This window comes from Lepus europaeus, chromosome 9 (assembly GCF_033115175.1).
Source record: "Lepus europaeus isolate LE1 chromosome 9, mLepTim1.pri, whole genome shotgun sequence".
Taxonomy (NCBI): Eukaryota; Metazoa; Chordata; class Mammalia; order Lagomorpha; family Leporidae; genus Lepus; species Lepus europaeus.
The window spans coordinates 74,259,227-74,285,040 of NC_084835.1; the positions used below are offsets into that span (position 1 = coordinate 74,259,227).

General features: G+C 36.9%; 1 protein-coding gene across 5 annotated transcripts in view; it reads right to left on the reverse strand.

Moving 5' to 3' along the window:
* Nucleotides 1-1,320: 1,320 nt before the first annotated feature.
* SS18 (SS18 subunit of BAF chromatin remodeling complex) overlaps nucleotides 1,321-25,814 on the reverse strand; it is a 92,609-nt gene continuing 68,115 nt past the window's right edge. For 3 of the 5 annotated variants that reach the window (XM_062201492.1, XM_062201496.1, XM_062201493.1), the window contains 6 exons: nucleotides 21,032-21,199; nucleotides 20,320-20,424; nucleotides 17,398-17,490; nucleotides 16,568-16,690; nucleotides 12,259-12,392; nucleotides 1,321-3,097 (listed from right to left, as the gene is read on the reverse strand). In XM_062201492.1, the coding sequence (XP_062057476.1) occupies nucleotides 3,071-3,097; nucleotides 12,259-12,392; nucleotides 16,568-16,690; nucleotides 17,398-17,490; nucleotides 20,320-20,424; nucleotides 21,032-21,199 (650 nt within the window). In that variant the 3' untranslated portion in view covers nucleotides 1,321-3,070. The remainder of the gene's footprint in view (nucleotides 3,098-12,258; nucleotides 12,393-16,567; nucleotides 16,691-17,397; nucleotides 17,491-20,319; nucleotides 20,425-21,031; nucleotides 21,200-25,814) is intronic. The other 2 variants (XM_062201497.1, XM_062201494.1) reach the window with 1 other exon arrangement.

A 25,814-nucleotide genomic window follows, 5' to 3' on the forward strand; every position in this document is an offset into this window, starting at 1 on the left:
ATAAACAAATGGTATCACTGGCTTATGTGTCCAAATCAAGCTGGAAGAAATGTACCAAATCTTTAATAATTATTGCCATTAAGGAACAAAATTATGGACAATGTTCACTTTCTGTACAATATATTTCTATTTTAATATGAACGACTTTAAAATGAAAGAAGGCAGTGCTTTACAGGTACAGAGTCTCAGTTTCTAAATCAGTGTTAACATTGATAGCACGGAATTTCTAAAGTAGTCAGAGTCCTCAATGTCTGAGGTGGGTTTTTCCACCCCCTTATTTTTAGAGACCCTTACTGAAATATTTAGTGATTAAACAACATAGTGTTTGCCTCAATTTGTAGGTGGTTGCACAGACAATAGAACATTGGCCTGAGTTGCTAAGTAGATAAATTGGGTTGCCAGTACATGGGGGTTCCCCAGATCATTTTGTCCATGTTGGTCTATGTTTGAAAATTCCATTTAAAAAATTTTTTAAAAAAACACAAAAACCCAAAACACCACCTGAATAAATCTACAGAATAATGTAGACATGTTTTCCACTAAATTAGCACACTTAAATATTTGGAAATGTTTATCAATAATCACTGTGCTTTTTTTCCTAGCAGTATTTTGCTTCTGGAATTACATGGGACAATGTGCTATTTATTCAACAAAATACATTTTCATTTACAATTTGATAAAATGAAAATTTTAATTTTAGAACAGACTATCTATATGGAAATGTCAAATTTGGTAGAAAGCTACTTGTAAAGTTATTCTTCTAACTAGGTATCAAAGGAGTAAGATAATTTTTGTCACCACCAATTAAAAACTTTTACAAAATAGGACTGTTATAAAACAATTAAACCTTGCAAATGCACTAGTCTCCAGGAAGAAAGTCCTGGAGGAAATTCTGCTTATTAAAATTGCAATTTTAGTTTCCATTAAAAGGAGAATAAGACAACAGAAGATGGGTTGGCAAGACAAATTATTTCTTAATGTCAGTTGAGCTTACTTCAAATGAGATAACGTATCTACACCAGGTTGGGTTCAGTACAATTTTGTCTCCTCAACTCATTTATCTAATTCAGTCATCTTGATTACAGCCTCATGGACTTCATTTTCAGAGAAAGAATTCTGTAACAAACAGCCTACACAACATGCTGATTACTGAACAGTTAATTCTAATTAACTTGGGCATGGCAAGAGAATTTTGATAAAGTCCTAGAATACAAATATAGTCTGCTTATACTGGACTAACTTATATAAAAACCCACAGCACGGTCTCTAGGCAAAACAAGAGAGTCAAAGAGATCTAATTTAAAGAAACAAATGAGAAAATTAAAATCACAAATAATTTATTCTTCCGTTAGAGTTGATACAGTTTTAAATAGCAACAAAGTACACAGTGGTGGAAAATTGGCACAGAATCTATAAGCATTTCAATCACAATAAGGCTGTTTATGCTTTATCTGTTCAAACTTGATGTCCATTATCCACTGACCAAGATGAAAGAAAACCAATTCTGACCTTAAAACACACATACACAGACACACATTCACTCTCTCATACACACAGACACGCTGAAATGCCTCCTTTTGATTACAGTATATTGAGAACAGTATGTTCTGCTTATTCAAACTTATGCCCTCCCCCTTCATTTTGTTTCCAGTTAGAAGTGGGAAAAACCAATTCAATTATAAAGAATACATCTTATTCCCTGGGCACGGGCAACTGTGATGAAAATAGCAACTTACCTTTGGGCTAGATGTTTTCAGATTATGCTTAAATAACTGTGGCTAGAAATTTCTCAATGCATGCTTTCCTGCCCAATGTAACATCCCTGAATTGAGCTAAAATAATCAGGCACAGGACAGTCTCAAATAATGATTAACTATGCCATGCTTATAACAAGGTGATCTATAATGCAACCTCTATGCTTTTAATACAAATCAGAATAAACCTCATCAATAAGCATTTTCCTGAACATCTCTTTGTATTATATTAACCAACGTAAAAAAGGGGAAAACATAAAATGTTCCTTTATAAATGGCATTATTTCCAGTTAAGAAAGTTGAAATAATATTTTATCATATAAACCAATTATCCTTCGAATGTTAAAAAATAAAGTTCCTGGGTCAATGCTGACTCTCCTTTGATATCATTTATAAAATGTTTTGATATTATTTTCTAAGTTCCCTGATTACTCAAACAAGGTAAAATTAACACTTTCATTTTCAGTTATTGCTATCTTAAGAGAGGATTACCACTTCATTTACATGAAGCTATTACCAAAGATACTTCAAATCAAACATAAAGTAATTCTTATTGCCTCACATTTTAAAACAGTAATATAAATGGTCTTTATAAAAAGGTTTTAATCCACAAAACTGGAAGGCTTTTAAAAAATGTCTTTTTACCCAAAACTGTATCACAGTGCCTTTCATTATCTAAGAGATAAAAGGGATTTGAATTTCCTCTAGGAGAATCTAACAGTGGACATATGGTGTGCTTTGCCTCCTCTCTCACCTTTATCTTTATAGGACACCATTTTGAGACCCAAACAATCAAGCATCTACTATGCTCCAGTCCACATTAACAGAGGATTTCTGATTCTGTCCAGTGCACAGTGTACCGCCTTGCATATTCATCACATGAAATAAACATAATATACAAAATATTGCTGCTGTAAAAAGTGTACATTTCCCTCTTCCCCTTACAAAAGAATCTGTGGAAAAGTATTAAATTCCCTTAACCTTCATAAACATACAAAGCTGTTCACACCTTTCAGTCTGTAACAGTCCATTTGAAACACAGTTCCAAAATCATTGCAAACTGGTTATGTCATTGCATTTTCTGTCCAATGTTGCCATCTAGAGTAGAAATGTGAAATCAAGAGTATTTTTGAGCTACTAAAGCCTTTTACAACTAAACCACAAAGGCTGCTTATTGATGAAACAGCCACTTATCCACAAGGTTTTTCCAAAAACTAGATGGAATGAAAGGATCTTTTCACAGGGAGGTGTCCACAGTGCTGAGGTGACAATATGGCTGCTAATAGATACTGGCTATTGGAATGTTAAGTACTGTTTCACTGTTGGTAATTTCCATACTGTCCCTAAAAGAAAAATTTAAAAATATAATTAGATAACAGTTTGACCACAGAAAATAATAAATCATTTTTAACATTCTCATACCCAAAATAGATAAAAACTTTCATATATCTGGCTATACAGCTCTACTTAATTTCTTCTGATACTATCTTCAATTGAAAACAGATATCAATTTCAAAACATGTGAAAGATTAGCAAATGAATCTACAACAGTACCTGTCACATAATGGGAATTCAAATGTTTGGAGAATTCTGAATTGAACTGAGCAGGAATAAATGAGTAGTTCTAATTGTCAACTCTGATATGATACATTTTAGCATATAAACCAAGTGTTAAGAATGACAATTTTGTGGGTTTGGCTTGTTATAATTATTATTACGAATGAACATCAAAGGTATTTGGGATAAGTGGCAAGTGAGGAAGGAAAGGCGTCTTGGAGATAAAAAGTAAAGAACCTAGTATCTACACTAAGGAATTCAGAACTTTCCCTGAGGTCAATGAAGTATCAGGAGGTATTCAGAGAGGCTGCTGGGGCAGAAAAATCAAGGAAAGTTTGTTTTGTTTCTGTTTTTTCTAAAATAGTAGACTTGAAGACTTCTAGGCTGACAGAATGAAAGAGAAGTAGAGAACAGAGACACAAAGGACAGGAGGAAGTAGCAAAACTCTATGAGAAAGGTAAATAATATCCAACAGGCATTTATTATTAGTTTGGGAGAAGAGAAGCAATGTCTTTTCCTCTAAAACAGAAGAACATACTATAGAATATATATTTTATTAAAACATTTTTAATGTGCTTAAAATAGATGCTTATAAAAGCATCTATTTTCCCAAAACAATACTCACTAGAACCATCTAGTTGTCTCCTTTGTCTAAATTTCTTCCTCTAAACCACATAAAATGTGACTCAAGAAAATACTTTAGAATTGAAATATTTCTGAACTAAAGAAACAATACACTAAAGTTTACATTGCCACTGGCGTATATATACTTATTAATCTATCAAATATTGCTATATAATAGAATGCATTAAAAATGTAAGAAATTTTATATTATTTTTCAGTAAAATTTAAAGTCAAAGCTCATCTTGAAATATCTGTGGGAAAATGATCTGCTCTAAAATACTCTGAAATGAAACAAATAAGGTGGTTAGGTAGGTAAGAATGACATAAGGAAAGTATTAACTGATGAAGTTGGTGATGGGCACACAGGAGTTCAGTAGACTATTCTTTTTTAGTATTTAAAGATTTTTATAATAAGAGGTCTAAAACAGAAATATAAGTTAATGCTGAGCAGCAAACTGGAGATTATTTCATCTTATGTTATCTAAATATGAAAGCTGAACTTAAGTTCCAAATCTTTTGCTCACTTGCTATTTGAGTCTTAAAAAGCCATTTGAGAATCAACTTCATCACTCATATGAGGTAGGAGAACAACATCTCCATCTTTGAATCACAACTTCCTTGTGGTTAACATTAATTCCTGTTTCATCTGTTTGTTATGACACCTATAAATAAGAGAAGCTATGGGACAGGACTTTTTAGAATTATAAACCAGTGGGTCTCGATGCTTCCCTAGTAAACATATAAAGTGAGACATTAATGATGAAAGTGAGTTGCACACAGGAATGATAAGGCAGAAATGAAGTTATAAACCACTGTGCCAAAGAAATATAAGCTATAATTTATTTGCTATTTTTCAAACAACTTGAGTACATGGACCATCTTACTCATCCTTATGTCAAGAGTACTGAAGAGTGCCTGAAGCTCAATTCCTTCAATAACATATGTCAAATCATATACAAGCAATTATATACATTTATGGGAAAAAATGCTCATTGTCATAAAACATTTGAAAAACAGGTAAGGTAAGACTTATCACTTAGTAAAGTGTAACTACAGAGTAGCGATAAGTTCTGGGCAGGTGTTTCGCACAGAAGTTAAGTTGCTGCTTGAGCTGCTCCCATCCTATATCATACTGCCTAGTTCAAGTCCTGGCCACTCCTTCCAATACAGTATTCTTGCTAAAGTGTAGCTCAAGTATCAAGTACCTACCAGACTAAATTTCAGCTTCAGCCTGGTCCAGCCCCACCTGTTGTGGGTATTTGGGGAGTGAACCCAAATATATCTTTCAAATTTAAAAAAATAAACTCTAAAGATTAGTTTATTTTCTTAAGAAAAAATAAAAGTTCTATAAGAGGGCCGGCACTGTGGCTCAAAAGGCTAATCCTCCGCCTTGCAGTGCCGGCACACCGGGTTCTAGTCCCGGTTGGGGCGCCGGATTCTATCCCGGTTGCCCCTCTTCCAGGCCAGCTCTCTGCTATGGCCCGGGAAGGCAGTGGAGGATGGCCCAGGTCCTTGGGCCCTGCACCCCATGGGAGACCAGGAGAAGCACCTGGCTCCTGGCTTCGAATCAGCACGGTGCACCGGCCGCAGCAGCCATTGGAGGGTGAACCAACGGCAAAAAGGAAGACCTTTCTCTCTGTCTCTCTCTCACTACGCACTCTGCCTGTCCAAAAAAAAAAAAAAAAAAAAAGTTCTATAAGAGTTCAAGAAGAAAAAGATGGACATAGGCTAAAATAGGGGCCCACGCTATGGCGCAGTGGGTTAACGCCCTGGCCTGAAGCGCCGGCATCCCATATGGGCACCAGTTCGAGACCCGGCTGCTCCCCTTCTGATATAGCTCTCTGCTATGGCCTGGGAAAGCAGTAGAGGATGCTTTCCACGTGGCCCCTGAACCCACGTGGGATATCCAGAAGCTCTGGGCTCCTGGCTTCAGATTGGCGCAGCTCCGGCCACTGCGGTCAATTGGGGAGTGAATCATCAGATGGAAGACCTCTCTCGCTTTCCCTCTCTCTCTCTCTCTCTCTCTCTCTCTCTCTCTCTCCCTCTCCCCTCTCTGTGTAACTCTGACTTTCAAATAAATAATGCTTAAAAAAATTTTCAGAGTGTTTAGAGTCTTAAGAAAATGCTAAGATTTGGGGGCCGGCACCGTGGCTCATTTGGTTAATCCTCTGCCTGCGGCACCAGCATCCCATATGGGCGCTGGGTTCTAGGCCAGGTTACTCCTCTTCCAGTCCAGCTCTTTGCTGTGGCCTGGGAGAGCAGTGGAGGATGGCCCAAGTGCTTGGGCCCCTGCACCTGGCATGGAAAACCAGGAAGAAGCACTTGGCTCTCAGCTTCGGATTGGCGGAACGCCAGCCTCAGTGGCCATTTGGGGGGTGAACCGATGGAAGGAAGACCTTTCTCACTGTCTTTCTCTCTCTCTCTCATTGTCTAACTCTGTCAAATAAATAAATTAAAAAAAAGAAAATGCTAAGATTTGAACAGCAGAGAAAAGAAAAGGGAATAATTCAAATAGAAGAAAAAGAGCTATAGCAAAAGCATAGATAAAAAATTAATTAGATGGCTGGTGCCGCGGCTCACTAGGCTAATCCTCCACCTGTGGCAGCGGCACAGCGGGCAGCTTGGGCCCTGCACCTGCATGGGAGACCAGGAGGAAACACCTGGCTCCTGGCTCCAGATCAGCACTGTGCACCGGCCGTGGCGACCATTTGCGGGTGAACCAACAGAAGGAAGACTTTTCTCTCTGTCTCTCTCTTACTGTCTAACTCTACCTGTCAAATAAGTAAAAATAAATATATAAAAATAAATTAGAATGCTTAGGGAAATTGGAAGAAATACATAATTACAAGGAGTAGAACCTATAGCTAATATTAATAATAGATAATTTTTATTATATGCCTATAATTAAGACCTCCCATAGGTCAGACATTGCAATAAATACTTTGTTTCCATCTATAAAGATGCTTTAGCAGATTCGTGGGAAAAAGGAATTAAAGGATACACTATGTTATACAAAAATTTGAGATCCATGTATAGTTTTCTGTAATACACATTTTCCCATGAACTTCCTGAACACCCCACATATGCAGATTTCACATTTGTGCCCAAATAAACTTACCTTTTAATTCTGTTCTCCAGAAATTTTTGTAATGATGTCATCTAATCTCTACAGTAAGTATTCATTTCATAGAAGAAACTGAGACACTGAGAGTATAAAAAACTTGACCCACATTTGTTCACACTATTAGGATCAATTCTAGGGTGGTATAAAAAGCTGAAGGTATGGGTTTTGAAGTTAGAAGCTTATGGCAGCTCTAATTAGACTTATTCTCCATTATATCCAACTCTGTCTTACAAAATAACTGTTAGATTCTACTCCTTGTAATTATGTATTTCTTACTTCCAATTTCCCTAACCATTTCATTTTTATTTTTCTCCATGCTTTTGCTTTCCTTTTTTCTTTTTAAAAGATTTATGTATTTATTTGAAAGGAAGAGTGAGAGAGAGAGAGATAGAGAGATCTTTAGTCCACTGGTTCACTCCACAAATGGCCTCAACAGCCAGGGCTGGGCCAGGCCAAAGCCAGGAGCTTCATCTGGGTCTCCCACATGGGTGGAATTGGCCCCAACACTTGGACCATCATCTGTTCTTTCCCAGGAGCACTCACAGGGAGGTGGATCAGAAGTGGAGCAGCTAGGAGAGGAACCAGCACCGTTATGGGATGCCAGTGTTGCAAGGGGCAGCGTTTCCTATTGTGCTACAATGCTGGCCTCTAGAAGCCAATTTCTAGCACTAACTTCACCATTCAACAGCTTCCTGTCCTTGAGCAAACTACCTAACCTCCCTCAAGTCTCAATTTCCTCATCTGAAAAGTAAGGTAATTACAACCCACCTCTCAAAAAAGTCTTCCAAGGGAGGGAGAACTATAAAACTTCTTAACTCTGCAAGTATTTATTAATATTGTAAGTGGCAACATTGCATGGTGAATGCAGCAGTAGCTCTCATAATGTAGGATTTGTCATCCAGCCTTATCATTTCTGGTCATCTTGAGTAATCACCCAATGCTAAACCTCAGCTTTTCTCCCTTTGTTTTTGGTTTTTTTTTTTTTTTTTCCAGACAGGCAGAGTTAGACACTGAGAGAGACAGAGAGATAGGTCTTCCTTTTCTTTTGGTTCACCCCCCAAATGGCTGCCATGGCCGGCGTGCTGCGCCGATCTGAAGCCAGAAGCCAAGTGCTTCCTCCTGGTCTCCCATGCAGGTGCCAGGGCCCAAGCACTTGGGCCATCCTCCACTGCCTTCCCAGGCCACAGCAGAGAGATGGACTGGAAGCTGGAAGAGGAGCAACCCGGACAGAATCTGGCGCCCCAACCAGGACTAGAACCCAGGGTGCCGGCGCCGCAGGTGGAGGACTAGCCAAGTGAGCCCTGGTGTCGGCCCTCCCTTTGCTTTTAAATTATAAAATTTCTGACTAGAATGTAAAGCAGTATTGACAATGAAAGCAAGAAGACATACTGTGATGAAGACAGGTGAGAGTGATCTAGACTAAGACAAGGTAGTAGGTTAAGAAAGGAGTAGATAGACTCAAAAGCTTTTCAGGAAGGATGATAAACAAGATGTCATTTATTAGATGGGGGAGGGCAGGAAGGGAGAACAAATGCCAAATATAGCACTTGGTATTCTTACTCGGTGATAGTATTCCTCTCTTTGAAAAAGGAGGAAGAAGTCTAGATGGGAAAAAAGGTGTATTTGTTTAGGTTAACTGAACTAATATGCCTATGATACACCTCAGTGGAGATATCCAGTAGGCATCTGACTTCCAGAAGAGAGATTCAGACTAGAAATAGAGATCTGGGAATTAACAGAAAATATGTACATTTAAAAAAATATACATAATGAAATATATATATATATAATGAAAATATAACATTCAAAGAGATTGCCTAGAGTCTACTGAATGAGAATTCCTATGCTAGAAACACTGAACTATACTCACCATCTTGAAATTTCCTTCTTTTATTCCATTTATCTAATCAGTTAAAAGTATTAACATTATTGCTTCAAAGTACTATTTAGAAGTTTCCTACTACCTCCTCTTATTGCCATCTGAATCTATGAAATGGCCTTATTTATTCAATTACTTAATACTTTATCAATATTTATTGAATACATGTTATGTTCCACTAGGTGATAAAGAGTCAATAAAAACAGACAAAACAATAGCAAAAAGTTTGCACACTAGATGTGAAGTATTACAATAGATAATAACTAAATAATTCATAAAATGGAGATAAATGCTATGCTGAAAAGTTAAAGCATCTTTGTGGTCAATATCAATTTACCCTCCAGCCTGAAACAACAAAAAAACTACAAAACATAGGAACCTATTGTACTCAGGACACAGGACAGATGCAACAAAGGACAGTAAGCCCTGAGATAAAGAAAACAAATAAGACCAGGGAATATTTTCAGTTGTCCCACAGATGGCTATAAAAATAATCTGCCTAAACTACCACAATAACCATATTACTCTAACTGGGTTGGGTTTAGGAATATGCATAGATTTTTTACATCGTCTCAAGCATCTTTAAGAGGTGAATGAATGAAGAGTTCAACAGGTGTTTGTATAAGTAGATAAGGTTAAGTGTTAGATGAATGTGGAAAGACAACTGATACTACCATAACTAAAACAGTCCCTCTTCCTCTTTTTTTATAGTGTAGAAGGAGATGTAGCTGGCAACAACTACCCAAACACTGACCTCTATTCACATGACAGTCCCAGATTTCTGAATGTTAGAGAGCAGAATAATTATGATGCTAAAAGGAGAAGTCAGGTCTCTAAAATGTTGTTCCAGTGCCAGCAGAAACTAGATACTTTTTATACACCAATTAAAATCCTTCAAAGAGCCGGCGCCGTGGCTCAACAGGCTAATCCTCCGCCTTGCGGCGCCGGCACACCGGGTTCTAGTCCCGGTCGGGGCACCGATCCTGTCCCGGTTGCCCCTCTTCCAGGCCAGCTCTCTGCTGTGGCCAGGGAGTGCAGTGGAGGATGGCCCAAGTGTTTGGGCTCTGCACCCCATGGGAGACCAGGATAAGCACCTGGCTCCTGCCATCGGAACAGCGCGGTGTGCCGGCCGCAGCGCGCTACCGCGGCGGCCATTAGAGGGTGAACCAACGGCAAAGGAAGACCTTTCTCTCTGTCCCTCTCTCTCTCACTGTCCACTCTGCCTGTAAAAAAAAAAAAAAAAAAAAAAAAAAAAAAAAAAAAAAAAAAAATCCTTCAAAGGCTCTGCACTGATGTCAGGTTAACGTCCAAGTTCCCTAACATGATTTCTACGAGCTTCACTAATCTAAGCCCAACATATCTCTCTGGTCCTGCCTCTTTTTTCACAGGTTTCTTCTTTATTGAATCACAGAACTTTAACATTAGTCCTTTGTAAATGCTCTTCTTTCTGAACAGAACATCATTTCCTCTTCTGTATTTACCTGGCTAATCCTGACTTACTCTTAGGGCTTCATACTTATCTAACAGAAGCTCCTTTCACATCTATCCTTGCTGTCCTCACCCAAGTAATCATGATATTGTATCATCTGCTTACTTATCTGTACTGCAACTTGAATTAATTTCAAAAGGCAGAGTCCATGTCTATTTTATTTCTCAGCATGTCCCCAATATTAGCATGGTATATAATATATAACTATTTATCAATAACCATTTGCTTATTGAATAGCCTGAAGTTTAGAAAATTTAGAAATACATAGATTTACAAACAGAAATGGCCAGTTTAGTGGATGACATACTAAAATTGACAGAATAACAAAACATCCAGAGAGAGATGGTAGAAGCTCAGTTTACTAAAAGTACAAGACAGGATGACTTACAGACAGAAAAACACAGAGTTGAGAAGTGATATTTGGGTAAAAGATGAGAAACTAGTTTAAAAAAAAACTAACACTATAAATTCAAGACAAACAAAACAGTAATGAAGTTAAAGAAGACTACTGAAGAATGAAAAAGGAATGTGTATCAAATGCTAATATGAGGTCAAGGAAGATTAAGACAGTTGTTCTATAAGCCATTCAGACTGTGACTCTTATCTAGGACTTAATATCAAGTATCCAGCATATTGTGAAAATTGGTAAGCATTTGTTGAATGAAGAAACATATGGCCAGAACCTCATTTTAAAAAAAGTGGATTAGAATGAGCCTAAATTTTACCTGCTCAGGAATCCTGCCTTACATACTTACTACCTAAGACTCATTTTATTTTTAAAATTTAAAGGCTCCCCTTTAAATTTTTCTTTGATTTTGTTCTATTGTTATTCTTTAAAAATCTTACTCACCTGCTTTTCTCCTTTTAGTTTAAGTCTCCTCTGTCTCCTTTGTCTTCACTTAAATAGGAGTAACAGTATCAACAGGGTTGCAGGTTTCAGAAAGGGATCAGAAAAGCTGCTCATACTTCAAATTCTAATTAGCATTTGCATCTGAGTCGTTTCTGAAACCAGACCATCTAAACTGGCCCTGGAACCCTAATTTCCATATTAAAGACAGTTCTGTATCAAAAATAACTTATTTTAAGTAGTGTAAGTGGTGAAAAGACCAAAGTATCCTCATTGAAAAGCCACTAGATAAACCTAAAATCAATCTTAAAGTTGTCATAATAAATTATTTCCTTAATAACCCAGAGTATGTACGAGGACATTCATTAAACAATGACTTTGACATAGACTATATCTGAGGAGCTTAATGACAAAAAGAAGGAACTTGAATACTAGGTTCAAAGGAATACAGTTATCCTAGGATGAGATACACTTCCACAGAAGAAAAGTTAAAAGTTAATGGGAGAAATAATATCTGAGATAACAGATATATGTGTGAAAGGAGGCAGCACAGCACAGCAAGTTTGAATTCAGAGATGGGATACTATGGGTATGAAGAAAGTGTGTTTAGTAACATGAAGTGCAATAGAGAGCTAACAGAAGAACTGACACAAATGGACTCCACATCTAAGAAGGTCAAGGCAAAGTGTTCGGCAATAAACATGAAGGAGATGAGAGAAATAGCTAAGAAAAATACTCCAAAGTATGAAGACCAAAAAGGGCAGTGGGGTCAGGGTAGAAGATCAAGACATGTTTTACATGTCAGAGTAACTATGATTGGCTGTGTTAGCACACTTGCAAGAGACTTAAATATAATATACTTTGTGGTCAACAAATGTAGTATGAATGAAAGGAAGGAAAAATAAGCTCTCACATGAAAAATATTTGACCCAATCCAGAGTGAACAAACAATATGACAACTGCACAGTTGGTCAAATAACTTACCTGGTCATATCCATAAGGCCTCTGCTGGGGGGGCTGTGGTGGTCCAGGCTGTGTTGGTCTGTAACCCCCATATTGTTGACCTTGTCCCTGTGGATAGTTAGGATACTGAGGACCAGGACCACCCTGTGAAGGACCTGCAAAATAATTAGCGCAAGATATTTCAACAAAATATATAAAAATATAATTAAGCCCCTAGAACTTGGGAAAGAGTTCAAAATTATACGTTACCCTTTCTTGTGTATCAAACTTAGACAGCTGGTACCTTAATTTTCTCAAATACTGTTTGAAATAAATTTCAATGGTTTTAATAAGAATGAAAATATTTTAGTACTACTTCAATGCACCTACTCTGTCGTGCCTTGACTATTCAAAAATTTTTATGGCAAAATGGCCAAGAAAGATTCAGGGAGCTGTAAAGCAAGTTAACTCCATGATGATAAGAAAACTATCTACACATCTAGTGGATAGTTAACCAGTGGAAGCAAGAAGCAAAAAAAAAAGCGAAAAGTAGATTCAAAGCAAAGATTGAAATACTTCTGAATAACACTAGGGAAGTCATGATATTTACTACTACTGTGACTCTACATTGACATTTTTGCAATCACAAAAGGAATCATATGGCTCTACTTTGCATGGGCAAACTAATCACAATATTTTAAAACAGAAAGTAAAATTTGAAGTCATGTTTCATACAAAAAAACCTTTGAATCATCATCAGTCACCTTATCTTTCACCCATGGCTACAGTTGGGATACAGTTTGAATGTGTCACCCAAAGGCTCATTTTTCAGAAGCCTGATTCTCAGTATGTTGAGAAGAGATGGAATATGTAAGAGGTAAAGCCTAGGGGTCGGCATTGTGGCGCAGAGGGTTAAACCACCACCCACAACACCGACATCCCAGCTGCTCCACTTGCAATCCAGTTCCCTGCTAATGTACCTGAGAAAGCAGAATCAGATGGCACAAGCACTTAGAACCCTGCCAACCTTGTGGGAGTAACCAGAAGAAGCTTCTGGTTCCTGGCTCCTGGATTTGACCTGACCAGGCTCTGGCAATTGTGGCCATTTTGGGATTAAACCAGTAGAAGGTAGATCGATCTTCCTCCCTCATTCCCTCACAGACTCTGCCTTTGAAATAATTTTTTTTAAAAAAAGAAGAAACTGACATAGCTTTCATGGGACCCTAGTTAGCTTTCTTAGGAGGGTTCATTTTCAAGAAAAAGACTGGCCTCTCCCAGCTACCCTGGCTTCCTGTCTCACCCTGTGATCTCTCTCTTATGCTCCCACCATGATGCCATCCCCATGTGTGGAAGCCACAAGGTTCCTCACCAGAGTTGAGATGTTGGTACCATGCTCTTGCATCTCCCAAACTGTGAGTTTCTTTATAAAATATCCAGCCTCAGGTACTTTGTTATAGCAATGGAAAACAAACTAATGCACCCATAAAGATGATTTCAAATTCTTGAGACAGCAATCAACTGATTTGGTTTGCTAAACAAATATGTTTTATAAATTCAATGATTATATATTGTAATGAATGCATTATAAACCACATGCTGAAAAACTTCTGATATGTAAATGTTTTCTGCGACAGATATTTTGAATGCGAAACCTGCCATTAAAAGCAAAGATTGTGCAGAAGTGTTATAAGAGAAAAATAAATTTTCAAGCTTACATAAGTTTCATGACTCTATTATTTATTTAACTATTATATATTTACTTGACAATTGAATCCTAATAAGTAAAGTAAGAACTTCTTCTCTAGAATTTCTAATGTCTAACAGCACTGAACTACTTAAACCAAAATTAATGAGACTTTCTTCTACTCTCTCTTCTCACTGAAAGTAGCATTTCTTTTAAATCAATGAGTTTATCTGATTTATATTTGGTTTCATGTAAATGCAGTAACACCAGAAGATTCTAAACAGACACAAAACAGAAATGCCATTTGGGAAGGGCAAGAAAACCCCTTTGTGAAAAGATCGAGGAAATACTTCTGAAGTCTTATCCAAGATCAGAGACACAAAACTTATGTCTTCCAGGACACAAGTATCTGACCAGTATCTGACCAAATTTCAATGTGTATGTTGAGGAAGAAACATATGTTCAGCATGATCTTGGCTCTTTTTTTCTTCCCCCCACAGGCACAGTTAGACAGTGAGAGAAACAGAGAGAAAGGTCTTTCTTCCGTTGGCTCACCCCCAAAATGGTCGCTATGGCCCGCGCACAGTGCCGATCTGAAGCCAGGAGCCAGGTGCTTCCTCCTGGTCTCCCAGGTGGGTGCAGGGCCCAAGCACTTGGGCCATCCTCCACTACCTTCCCGGGCCACAGCAGAGAGCTGGACTGGAAGAGAAGCAACTGGGACAGAATCCGGTGCCCCAATCGGGACTAGAACCCGGGGCGCCGGCGCCACAGGTGGAGGATTAGCCTAGTGAGCCACAGCACTGGCCAATCTTGGCTCTTAGATTTGCTATCACAGGCAGGCAGACACAGGTGCTTATATAAAAGCAGAGCTTAAATTTATATTTAAAAAAATAGCAAGATACTATTTTTTTTTTTTTTTGACAGGTAGAGTTACAGACAGTGAGAGAGAGAGAGACAGAGAAAAAGGTCTTCCTTCCGTTGGTTCACCCCCAAAATGGCCACTAAGGCCAGCGTTCCGCCAATCCGAAGCTGAGAGCCAAGTGCTTCTTCCTGGTCTCCTATGCAGGTGCAGGGGCCCAAGGACTTGGACCATCCTCCACTGCCTTCCCGGGCCACAGCAGAGAGCTGGACTGGAAGAGGAGCAACTGGGACTAGAACCCGGCACCCATATGGGATGCTGGCACAGCAGGCGGAGGATTAACCAAGTGAGCCACGGCGCCGGCCCCACAAGACACTATTTACAAGAAAAAGAAATCATATTAGAGCAAGAGATGATCTCAGTATTAATAAGCAATTTTTGGCTGGCACCGTGGCTCACTTGGCTAATCCTCCACCTGCGGCGCCAGCACCCCGGGTTCTAGTCCCGGTTGCTCCTCTTCCAGGCCAGCTCTCTGCTGTGGCCCAGGAAGGCAGTGAAGGATGGCCCAAGTGCTTGGGCCCTGGCACCCGCATGAGAGACCAGGAGGAAGCACCTGGCTCCTGCCTTCAGATCGGTGCAGCACGCCGGCCATGACAGCCATTTGGGGGGTGAACCAACGGAAAAGGAAGACCTTTCTCTCTGTCTCTCTCACTAACTCTGCCTGTCCAAAAAAAAAAAATAATAATAATAATAATAAGCAACTTCTTTATCATTAGAACTTCATTTCCCTATCTCTAAAATGCTTGTAGTAGCCTGAAATTTAAGAATGAGATACTAGTTCTTCATCACTCTCACTCTCTACCCCTTATCTACTAAATACAAAATCAGGTTAAGAGCAGGCTTTCGGCCTAGCAGATGTGATGATGCTTGAGATGCCCAAGACCCATTTCACAGTGCCTAGGTTCAAATTTCAGCACCACTCCCAGTTCTATCTTCCTACTAATATGCACCCTGGGAAGCAAGTGATGGCTTAAGTACTTAGGTCCCTGCCACCCATGTGGGAGACCCAGATGGAGCTCCTGGCTTCAGCCTGGCCAAGTTCCAGCACTTGCAGGAACATGGGGAGTGAATCAGCAATGGGAGATCTCTATCTCTTTCTCTGCCTTTCAAATAAAAAGATAAATCAAAATTCTAAAAAATTATTTTAAAGTCAGATATCCAGGTAGTTATATATATATAGTGAATATATAATAGGAAAATACACCTATATTTTCCCCAATCCATGCAATAAACAGATTTCTAAGGATATACAGTATATTGCTTTTTAATTAGAGAATGAATAAAAACATTTCTGTGCATTCTGAATAAATCTCTTCATTTGTACTCAAAAAAAAAATCAATGTTATTTTTTCATAGTAATAGATATTAGTTTTTAGAAACAAATTTGCTAAGCAGATTCTATACATATCATTAATCATAACCCAGTCATAAATTTTCCAAGCGTATACAAAGTTAATGGTTGGTCATGAATACTAAATAGATGTGAGAATTCATTTTTCTTGTCTTAATGACTATACCCCTTACCTTTGGTCAATGAACCATCTCTAGTTTGTGGTTCGTTTTAGCTGGATTACTAGTTTATATTAGAGTAACATTTTATATACACTCTAATAGTAGACGTTGCTCAGACTGAATTTTCAAAAGTGGTAATTCTTAGAAAAAAATATTAAATATCCACTGCTCTATTTCAAAACAATAGTCATCACACACTTTTTGGTGACAAAAAATAAACTGCAAAAGCCTATTACCATAGCCCTGTTGCTGTCCTGGATAACCCTGCTGCCCTGGGTACTGCTGTTGTTGGGGTGGATAGCCTTGTTGTGGAGGTGGTCCTTGGTAAGCATCTTGCTGTTGGCCATACTGCGAATTTCCTACAGGATAATTGGAGAAGAAGAAAAGAAACTGAGAAATTTGCTTAGTTAATTTCATTCCTTCTAAGATGCATAGCCAACAACACAAGAACAGAATGAAATGCCATATTGATTTTTAAAAGTTAACAAAACAAAGAAAAAACTCAAACCAAACAGAAGGATTTCGGCCAAACAAACTGCAGTTAAAGCCAATTTTGCAAGGTTGAACTGCAGCATTTTCAGCGTCTCTGCCATACGAGCATTACATTTACTGGAACATCACAGTCATAAGATCATGACTATGCTAAACAAAATAAAAAAAACAAAATTAAAGACAGCTACAAGAGCACACACTAGCTACACAAGATCAGCAAGCTTTTTCCTAAAGGCACCAAACTTATATGTAAAATTATACATATGTAAACACACACAAGAAAAAAAATTGGATTGATGGATTTATGTGCAAATAGAAAATTTCCACTGAGGAAAAAAATTATTTTTAATGTTTTAGTCTTTTTATTACTGTTAGAAATGGCAAGTCATGGTTATACATTTTAAATATTTGTAAGGAAATTATTTTGATCATTTTGGGATCCCTATAACTTCCAAGACAGCCAGCAACTAGTATTCTACAAGAGCTCTGCATGGGTAGAAGTTGTCTTATGCAAGAATTTCCATTCCTGTAGAAGGGGATATATATGTATATGTGTGTGAAGGTATATAGATACCTCCGTCGTAGTAATGTTGTGAGGAATCCTCATAAGGCCTATCGTAGCCTTGTTCAGGATACGACGGTTGCTGATAACCGTAATCATTATGACCTACATCAATTCGACAAGAGACAGGAAGAAACGTTAATGGCCACTGAGTGAAGACCCTAAAAATATTTAAACTTTCAGATAAAACTGAAAAAAAGAAAAAGAAATGGAAATACATAAAAAATAATTTCAATTGCATTAGCCAATATTTACCAATGGACTGTTTTCATACTGATAACGTGCAAATTTTTGTAAAGGCAAAAAGCAGTAGTTTTAGAAACATTACACTTATCATCTTAACTGATAATCCTCACTGAGGGGGAAAAAAACTATATCTTCCATTTTTTAAAAAGAGAATGAAAGTGTTTAGGCTTTTCACATGTAAATAACTTGAATCAAATTAAAATGAACAAAGGAAGCAATTATCATATTTTGTCAAACACCTGTTCTGCTGGTCTCCAATTCCACAGCATATGCTAAAAACAATGCAAAATATAAAAGAGCTCCATAAGTTTTTTCCCCTGAAAGAAACTGAAACAAATTTTTCACCCCACCCCCCCCATTACTTGCAGAAAGTATAGGTGTCTCAAAGTATTTTCAGGCTTCAAAAAGGTATTTCTTAATTCTGTCAATTCAGAAGTCTTTAGAGCGCCAAAAACATATACCTTCATAAAATTAATACTGTTTTGAGTGCTAGAATACACCTTTAATTTTAGGACAATTAATTTCATTTGTTAAATACCTGGATTCTAATGAAAAAACAGTATTCTTGTTTTTTTAACTAAGTTCCACTATGAAAATGTAGGACATAGCTTTCAGTTAGCTAAAATCTGAACTAAATTTTACATGAATGCCTAATTAAGCAAGGGGAAATATAGTTCGAATAAATGTTATTCACAGTGCTCTAGTATTTGAATGTTCTCAAATCACTTCATAAATATCCACTTCAAGGGTTGCCAAACTATGACCTGCAGTCTTAATATAGCCAGCGGCCTGTTTATATAAACAAAGATTTATTGTAATACAGTCACACCTATACATTTAAGTATTGGTTATGGCAGTTTTCATGTTACAAGAGTTAAGGAGCTGAGCAAGACCATATGGCCCACAAGGATAACAATATTTACTATCTGGCCCTTTCAGAACAGTTTGCCAACACCTAGTATACATATTTACTGGCATGAGTATCTGGACATAAGAGAAAATATCCAATGCTGATCAAGGAAATAGTTGTTAATATAAAAGTAATACTCTATAAATGTCAGACATATCGCAATACATACCTATATAAAAGTGATACAATTTAAATAAAAAAACTAATGTAATAAAAAGGATTATTTATAGCAATTTTTGTTTTTATATCATCAAGATTACATATCTTTCTGTTTTATGTTGAAAGTATATTTATAAGTATATCTATCATACTTCAAGAAATATTAAGAACCAAAAATATCCCTGCCAAGTCAACTCTATTACTTTAGATATATTTTAAAATTTAATTAATCACTTATTTTCAGAAGACTTAATATATATAATCTAATAAAGCAGACTTCACCTCTTTAAAATATCTATAGCTTACTATAAACTTACTAAAGTTTTTAATTTAAAAAATCTTAATATCATGTCGACATGTGAAACCAAAAAAATTCTGAGTAATTCAGGACAAGAAAATCTAAGATCAAAAAATACATCATTTCCTAGCCGTAAGTATCCATATGTCACTACTATTACTAATAAACATGTATTCTATGTAAAATTCAACAAGTAGATGTTTGCTCTGCCTGTACACTCAGAGCCTCTACAGTAAAGACAAATCTTAAGAACCGATGTATCTCTTCATACAATAACAAAAAATGATAGGCAAAATGATTTTTCAAACACACCAAATTATACTTTCTTGCTTGGCTTTTATTAGTTTCAATTCAATGGCTTCTAACATTTTCAATGTCTTATTTTCTCTAGTGACTAATTTACATTAAATACATCACAGGAGCTTAGTATAAATGAAGCTTCTGGTAAATCCTTTCATAAGGATACAAATCATTTTGTAACATGAATAATCACCTCTTAATTTATGTTTTTTATGTTTTGACTGTTTTTCTTCAACACTGTATTATAAAATTTTCAAACGTACAGAAAACTGAAGGAACTGCACAATGAAAACCTACTTGTGTGCTTTTGATTATTACTATTCAGATTTTCTTAAAGTACAGTGGTAGTACATCTTTAATTAAGCACTTTTTCATAAGCCACCTTCCCACTAAAAACACCAACCAAAATAAACAACTAAAAATCTGGTTTCCACAGTCTTTTTTTTATTCAATTAAGTCTATACATAGCTATACTATGGATAAAAATCTAGCCTCCAAATTATTCTCCTACATAAGTACTAAAGTATATAAAATAAAGTTCTTTGAGACATACACAACTAAACTAAAATGATGAAATGTGGAAGACTACTGAAGAACTATTTCTTTATGTACTTACACAGTGCAGAAATGTAAGCCAATTGGTTAACTTTATGGTATGTGAATTATATCTCAATAAAGCTGTTATTTAAAAAAAAAGTAAATCAGTTAACATTTGTTTTGGTTCAACTGAACAATCCCAAATATAAAAGGATCTTCTTTATGTTAGAAAGGATTTCAGGTGCAGGTAATTCCTGATGTTATTAATGGCATATCTATACAAAATATACTTCAAATTAGATTATAAACTAATCAGAATGTGAATTAATGCTATCACTGGTACTTTAGATGCTTAAAGTATTATCTAAATTTAGAAGAAACAATTTGTTAGCTTCTTCATCCTCATTCATATGTTTTGAATAGCTCTCCACATTAATACTGGGAAGGGATAGAAAATGGGAAGCTTAACATTAGGAAAGATTACCATCAGGATAATATTGCTGGTTCATGCCTTCTGGAGGACCTTGTCCACCATGACTGTATTGGTCTCCATAATAGTCTTCCTGGCCTGAGTACTGCTGTGGTGGCCCTGAAAAACCACAACCAATCAAGATGTAAATAATCTGTTCTCTATGTCATCAACCTTTTCTTCCTAATCTGATATCATAAGACATTATTTATCAAGTACAGGTTCCACTCCCATGCTTTGCATTTCAGAACTATTCATACATGCATACATACAGACAACAGTTCCCCACATGCCATTTACTAAAATTCATGTTAGGACCATACATCCAATATCAAACAATCCAGCTCAGAAAAACAAACACCAACTTCTTAAAAAGAAGTTCAGCCTGATAGAAAACTAATCTTTTTCTTTTGATATTAGAGTACTCGGATATAAGATTTTGTTCTTGCCCATATAATTAATAATTTCTCAAAAACAAAACAGTACTTTCTCCTGAAATTAGTAAGCTTATGATATCAATCTTTCCCAAAGAACAGACAAAATAAAGCTATATACTAGGATGTTCCTATATACTTCATACCTACTATATCCACTCCTTAGGAAGAAAACGAAATATCTAGAAACAAAAAGCTCTGACTTTGCCTAGATAAAAAAATTCATTAACATGTAAAGCTTCTGAATTACTGTTATTTACATTAAACAGGAAATTTCTCATGTGGAATCTTACCCTGCTGAGGTGGTCTATAAGGAGGAATCTGTCTCTGACCCATCATATGATTGCCTTGGTTAACTTGACCCATCATTCCCATAGGTGGCTGCTGTCCTTGGTAATGCTGCCCTCCTCCTTGTGGCATATTGAATTGCTGAGAAGGAGGCTGCTGATGCATCATTGGACCTGGAAATACATTATGCACATAATTGTTTACATATATTTTAACATATTATAAAAATACAAGAATCTTTTATTATATAATATCCAAAGTATATAACAACACAATAAAAAGCTGACCTCAAATAATAAAGTGTTTAAATTAAAACTTGCATGCCTAAAATAATTTGCAAACAAGTAAAATTCAGTGAAGAGCATTCTAGTCATTTTAAAAATGGATGCAATATATGAACACCCTAATATATGTATTTTCTGTCCTGAATGTACATATTTTCCATTGCTATGGTTCATCCCCTCCAAACTCAAGTTGAAACTTAATTCCTATTGTAAGGCACTAAGACGGTGGGATCTCAATCCAAATAGGATTTTTACAGGTAGGACCTTCGGGAGGAGACCAGGATCAGATAAAGTCAGCAGGGCAGAGTCTTTATGACTAGGTATTTGTGGTTTTTTAAGAAGAGGGGGAAAGGGGCCAATGCTGTGGCACAGCAGGTAAAGCCATCATCAGTGCAACCAGCATCCCATATGGATGCTGGTTCAAGTCCCAGCTGCTCTACTTCTGATCCAGTTCCCTGCTAATGCCCCTGGGAAAGCAAAGGAAGATGGTCCAAATCCTTGGGCCCTGCATCCACATGGGAGACTCAGATGAAGCTCCTGGCTTGAGATTTGCTCAACTCCAGCCATTGAGGCCATCTGGGAAGTGAACCACCAGATGGAAGATTTCTCTTTCTCTCTGCTTTTCAAATAAATAAATAAATGGTAAAAAAAAAAAAAAAAAAAAAAAAAAAGAAGAAGAAGAAGAAGAGGGGGAGAGAAACCAGAGGGCACACACACACATCCTCCCTATCTCTCAGCATGTGATGCCCTGCACTGCTCTAGGATTGCAGGAAAGAAGATGCACAACTTCAACGTTGGATAAGAACTATGACCCAAACAAGCTTATTTTCTTTCCAATTTCCCCAGTCTGTGGTATTTGAGTTATTAGCAACAGAAAACAGACTAGGATACCATTCTGTACTATATAACAGCTATACAATGTTTTTAGAAAAATTTGAATCCTTATGTTACATTGGAAAATATACCAGAACTTCATAAAAACCACAAATCACATAGCAAATCAATAGTCAAACCAAGGGAAAGAAACCAAAGTTTTGAATTTCTAGTTTGTTCTCTTTCTCAGTTGCATACTCAATATATGGTGGTAGATAGGAAAACAACTCATTTATTAATATACTTTAATTAGTCAGATTTCATAACTTTCATTTTAGAACAAAAATTTTAAAGAGTCTTTTTCCCTTTTCCAAAAATAAGGGTTGTAAACTTTTTTTGAATCAAAGGACTACAGTGCTTTTTTAGTAAGTTACTAAAACACATGCAAATCAAAAACACCTAGGCAGAGAACAATAGCTATAGGCTAAGGAATCAGAATCAGGCAGTTTCCAAAGAGAGCAATACCAGAGTAGTCAGAGTACCACTGCTATAAGATTACATAGGTAGCAGTGAAAACAGATCACGTGAGATAACCAACAATGACCATGAAGTCAGATGTGGCAACCTAACAATGGAAGCAGTTTCTTAGAGGTTCACTGGGACAAGTTACATGGTGTGTGCCACTGTAACCATTACTATCTCAGAAGTATGGATGATCCATCTCTCAATTTACTGCTCACAAAGCTACATATTCTCTTTACTGAGTCAAAAAGATAGAACAAAAGCAAAGACCAGACAGCTTGGAGAAGTTTTTACAGGTGAAATTGCCCAAAGGAGTCAAAAGTTCACCGTTTATTTAAGTGAATAATTAAAAATAAAAGAAGCCCACCACTTTAAATAAATTACTGACCAAAAACAACAGTAGGAAGAATGTAAGTAGAAAGACTTCACCTCGTTTCCAATATAAAGAGCAGTTTTATGTGGAGTACCTTACTGTAGTTATTTATTTTCCTATTTGCCTTCTAATCTTCTTTTCAAATTCTTTCATCCTTCTAATTGTAATCAATCTAAATCTTTCAAAGGATATTGTTGGGCCTTTCCTTCACCAAAGAAACAGACAGGAGGGGCAAGGTGGCTCAATGAGAGTGGAGGCAAAGGGAAAGCTAAGTTGAATGTAACTGCCAGTTACACACCCTCACATTCACTTCCTATATACCTGTAACTACCACCAGAAGAAAGCATCTTAATTTTCATCTTAATTTAGCCAAGAAAGTCAATGATCAAGATTACACAGCTAACAGGTATCAGTTGGGAAGAAGACAAACCTAAAGTTTAATTTTACAGCACATGCTTGTTACATTATTTTCCACTCCTTTTCTGAAAAATGGGTTCTAATACAGGTCATGGTTCAAAGCAAACTCTGCCATAAAATAGCTATAAGACATGCACTACTTTAGTTGAGGTTATAATTTAAAAACATATTTTGCATATAACAAGCATTGACCATAACAGTCATAATGTAATAGGCAACCTTATGGGACATTTGTATAACTCATTTTCAGTAAATGAAGGTTTTTGCCTTGTCTTTCTTTTCCCACACTATCTAAAGACCTCTTAACAGAAGGTTATACAACTATACAACTAAAGCATATAATACACATTGGAACTCAACTTAAAAAGAAAGCAGAACCAAAATAGCCAGGGGGAGAAACATCCAAAAAGACACAAAACAAAATTCTAAACTGTGCTCTAAAGGAGAACAGTAATTCTAGTTCAAGCCCTAGACAGAAAAGAGCATGCTGCTTGGGCTTTATCTTGTGGGACTGTCAGCAGTTTCAATCCCAAAGAGCTCAATTACCACTCTTTTTTATTCTGTCACTTGCCTGCCTCTGAGGATCCTGACATCACTCAAATTAAGTCAAAAACTACACACAGAATGGAGTAAGCTAGAACTACTAAAACAAGATGCTTCCCTTCTTATTTCTTGACAACCAATAAAGAAAAAAAAATATTATAATATGACTTCAATTATGATTATTTAGGAAGTATATTGTTTTCCTTAAGATAATGAAATAAGCCACACTAGCCAGGTACTAGTATCATCTCTTGATGAGACATGAATGGAAAAAGTTAAAACACAGAAGATCACCCCCCAAAAAATTCTAAATTTGTACTATAAAGTGAAATATGATTACAAAATCAGTCTGTATGAACATTTTCTACCAATAGTAGCAACACACATTACTATATGCAAAAAGGTTACTCTTCTTTTATATAAACCATTTTGATGCATATGTAGGCTAGCACTGTCGCTTAGCGGATAAAGTGCCGGCATCCCATATGGGCGCTGGTTCAAAACCTGGCTGCTCCATTTCTAATCCAGCTCTCTATTATAGCCTGGAAAAGCAGTAGAAGGTGGCCCAAGTCCTTGGGTCCCTGCACACGCGTGGGAGACCTAGAAGAAGCTACGGCTCCTGTTTTTGGATTGGCTCATCTCCGGCCGTTGAGGCCATTTGGGGAGTGAACCAGAGGATGGAAGACCTCTCTCTCTCCCTCTCAAATTAAAAAAAAAAAAAAGTGCATATGCAAAGACCCTACTAATGACTTACTTAATGTATACCTTCGCATGTATTTTTCAAGGACATGTAACAAACACTCACCATTACTATGCTGTCTTCTTCCCACTGAATTTTATACCCTCACAGATATTCTATGGAAATGATATCCTAAGTACATATAAAAAATTCCATTCCCAAATTACTATATTTCATATAATTGAATTTTTTTCTCCAATGAGATAATTAATGTTAAGTTTCTGGCCGGCGCCGCAGCTCAATAAGCTAATCCTCCGCCTTGCGGTGCCGGCACACTGGGTTCTAGTCCCGGTCAGGGCGCTGGATTCTATCCCGGTTGCCCCTCTTCCAGGCCAGCTCTCTGCTGTGGCCCGGGAGTGCAGAGGAGGATGGCCCAGGTCCTTGGGCCCTGCACCCAAATGGGAGACCAGGAGAAGCACCTGGCGCCTGCCTTCAATGGCGCTGTGGTGTGCCGGCCGCAGCAGCCATTGGAGGGTGAACCAACAGTACAAGGAAGACCTTTCTCTCTCTCTCTCTCTCTCTCACTGTCCACTCTGCCTGTCAAAAATAAAAAAATTTTTTTTTAAAAATTAAGTTTCATCTTTAGTGGTCAAAAAGTTTTTATTTTTTTTTTTAAAAAAGGGCAAGTAAAGTATCAAATTTATTGAGCACCTATTATGTACCAGAACCCAGGCCAAAAACCACGATGATACAAAGATGTGACAGGCCTTGTCACTGTCCATACTGACAGACCATTAGATAGACCAAAGAGAATTTTTTAATTTTTTAAAGATTCAACTAAAAAAGACAACATTAATTTTTAACTAATCTGTGAAAATTTTTCAATGGCGTAATTTTAAAAATATTCCATATACATTTATACACATATATTCTTCAGGTGCAAAACAATACATTAACACTCTAAATTGTATCATTAATCTAAGAATCATTTTAAGGAACATGGTTAAAAATGATAACTAACATTTAATGAACACTTACTACAAGCCCGCACTAAGCTAAGACACTAGTATGTATTACTTATCTCTCCAAAACCTTAGGAAACAGGTTTTGCTATTATCAAATACATTTTACAGACAAAAAAAATTTAAGGCTCACAA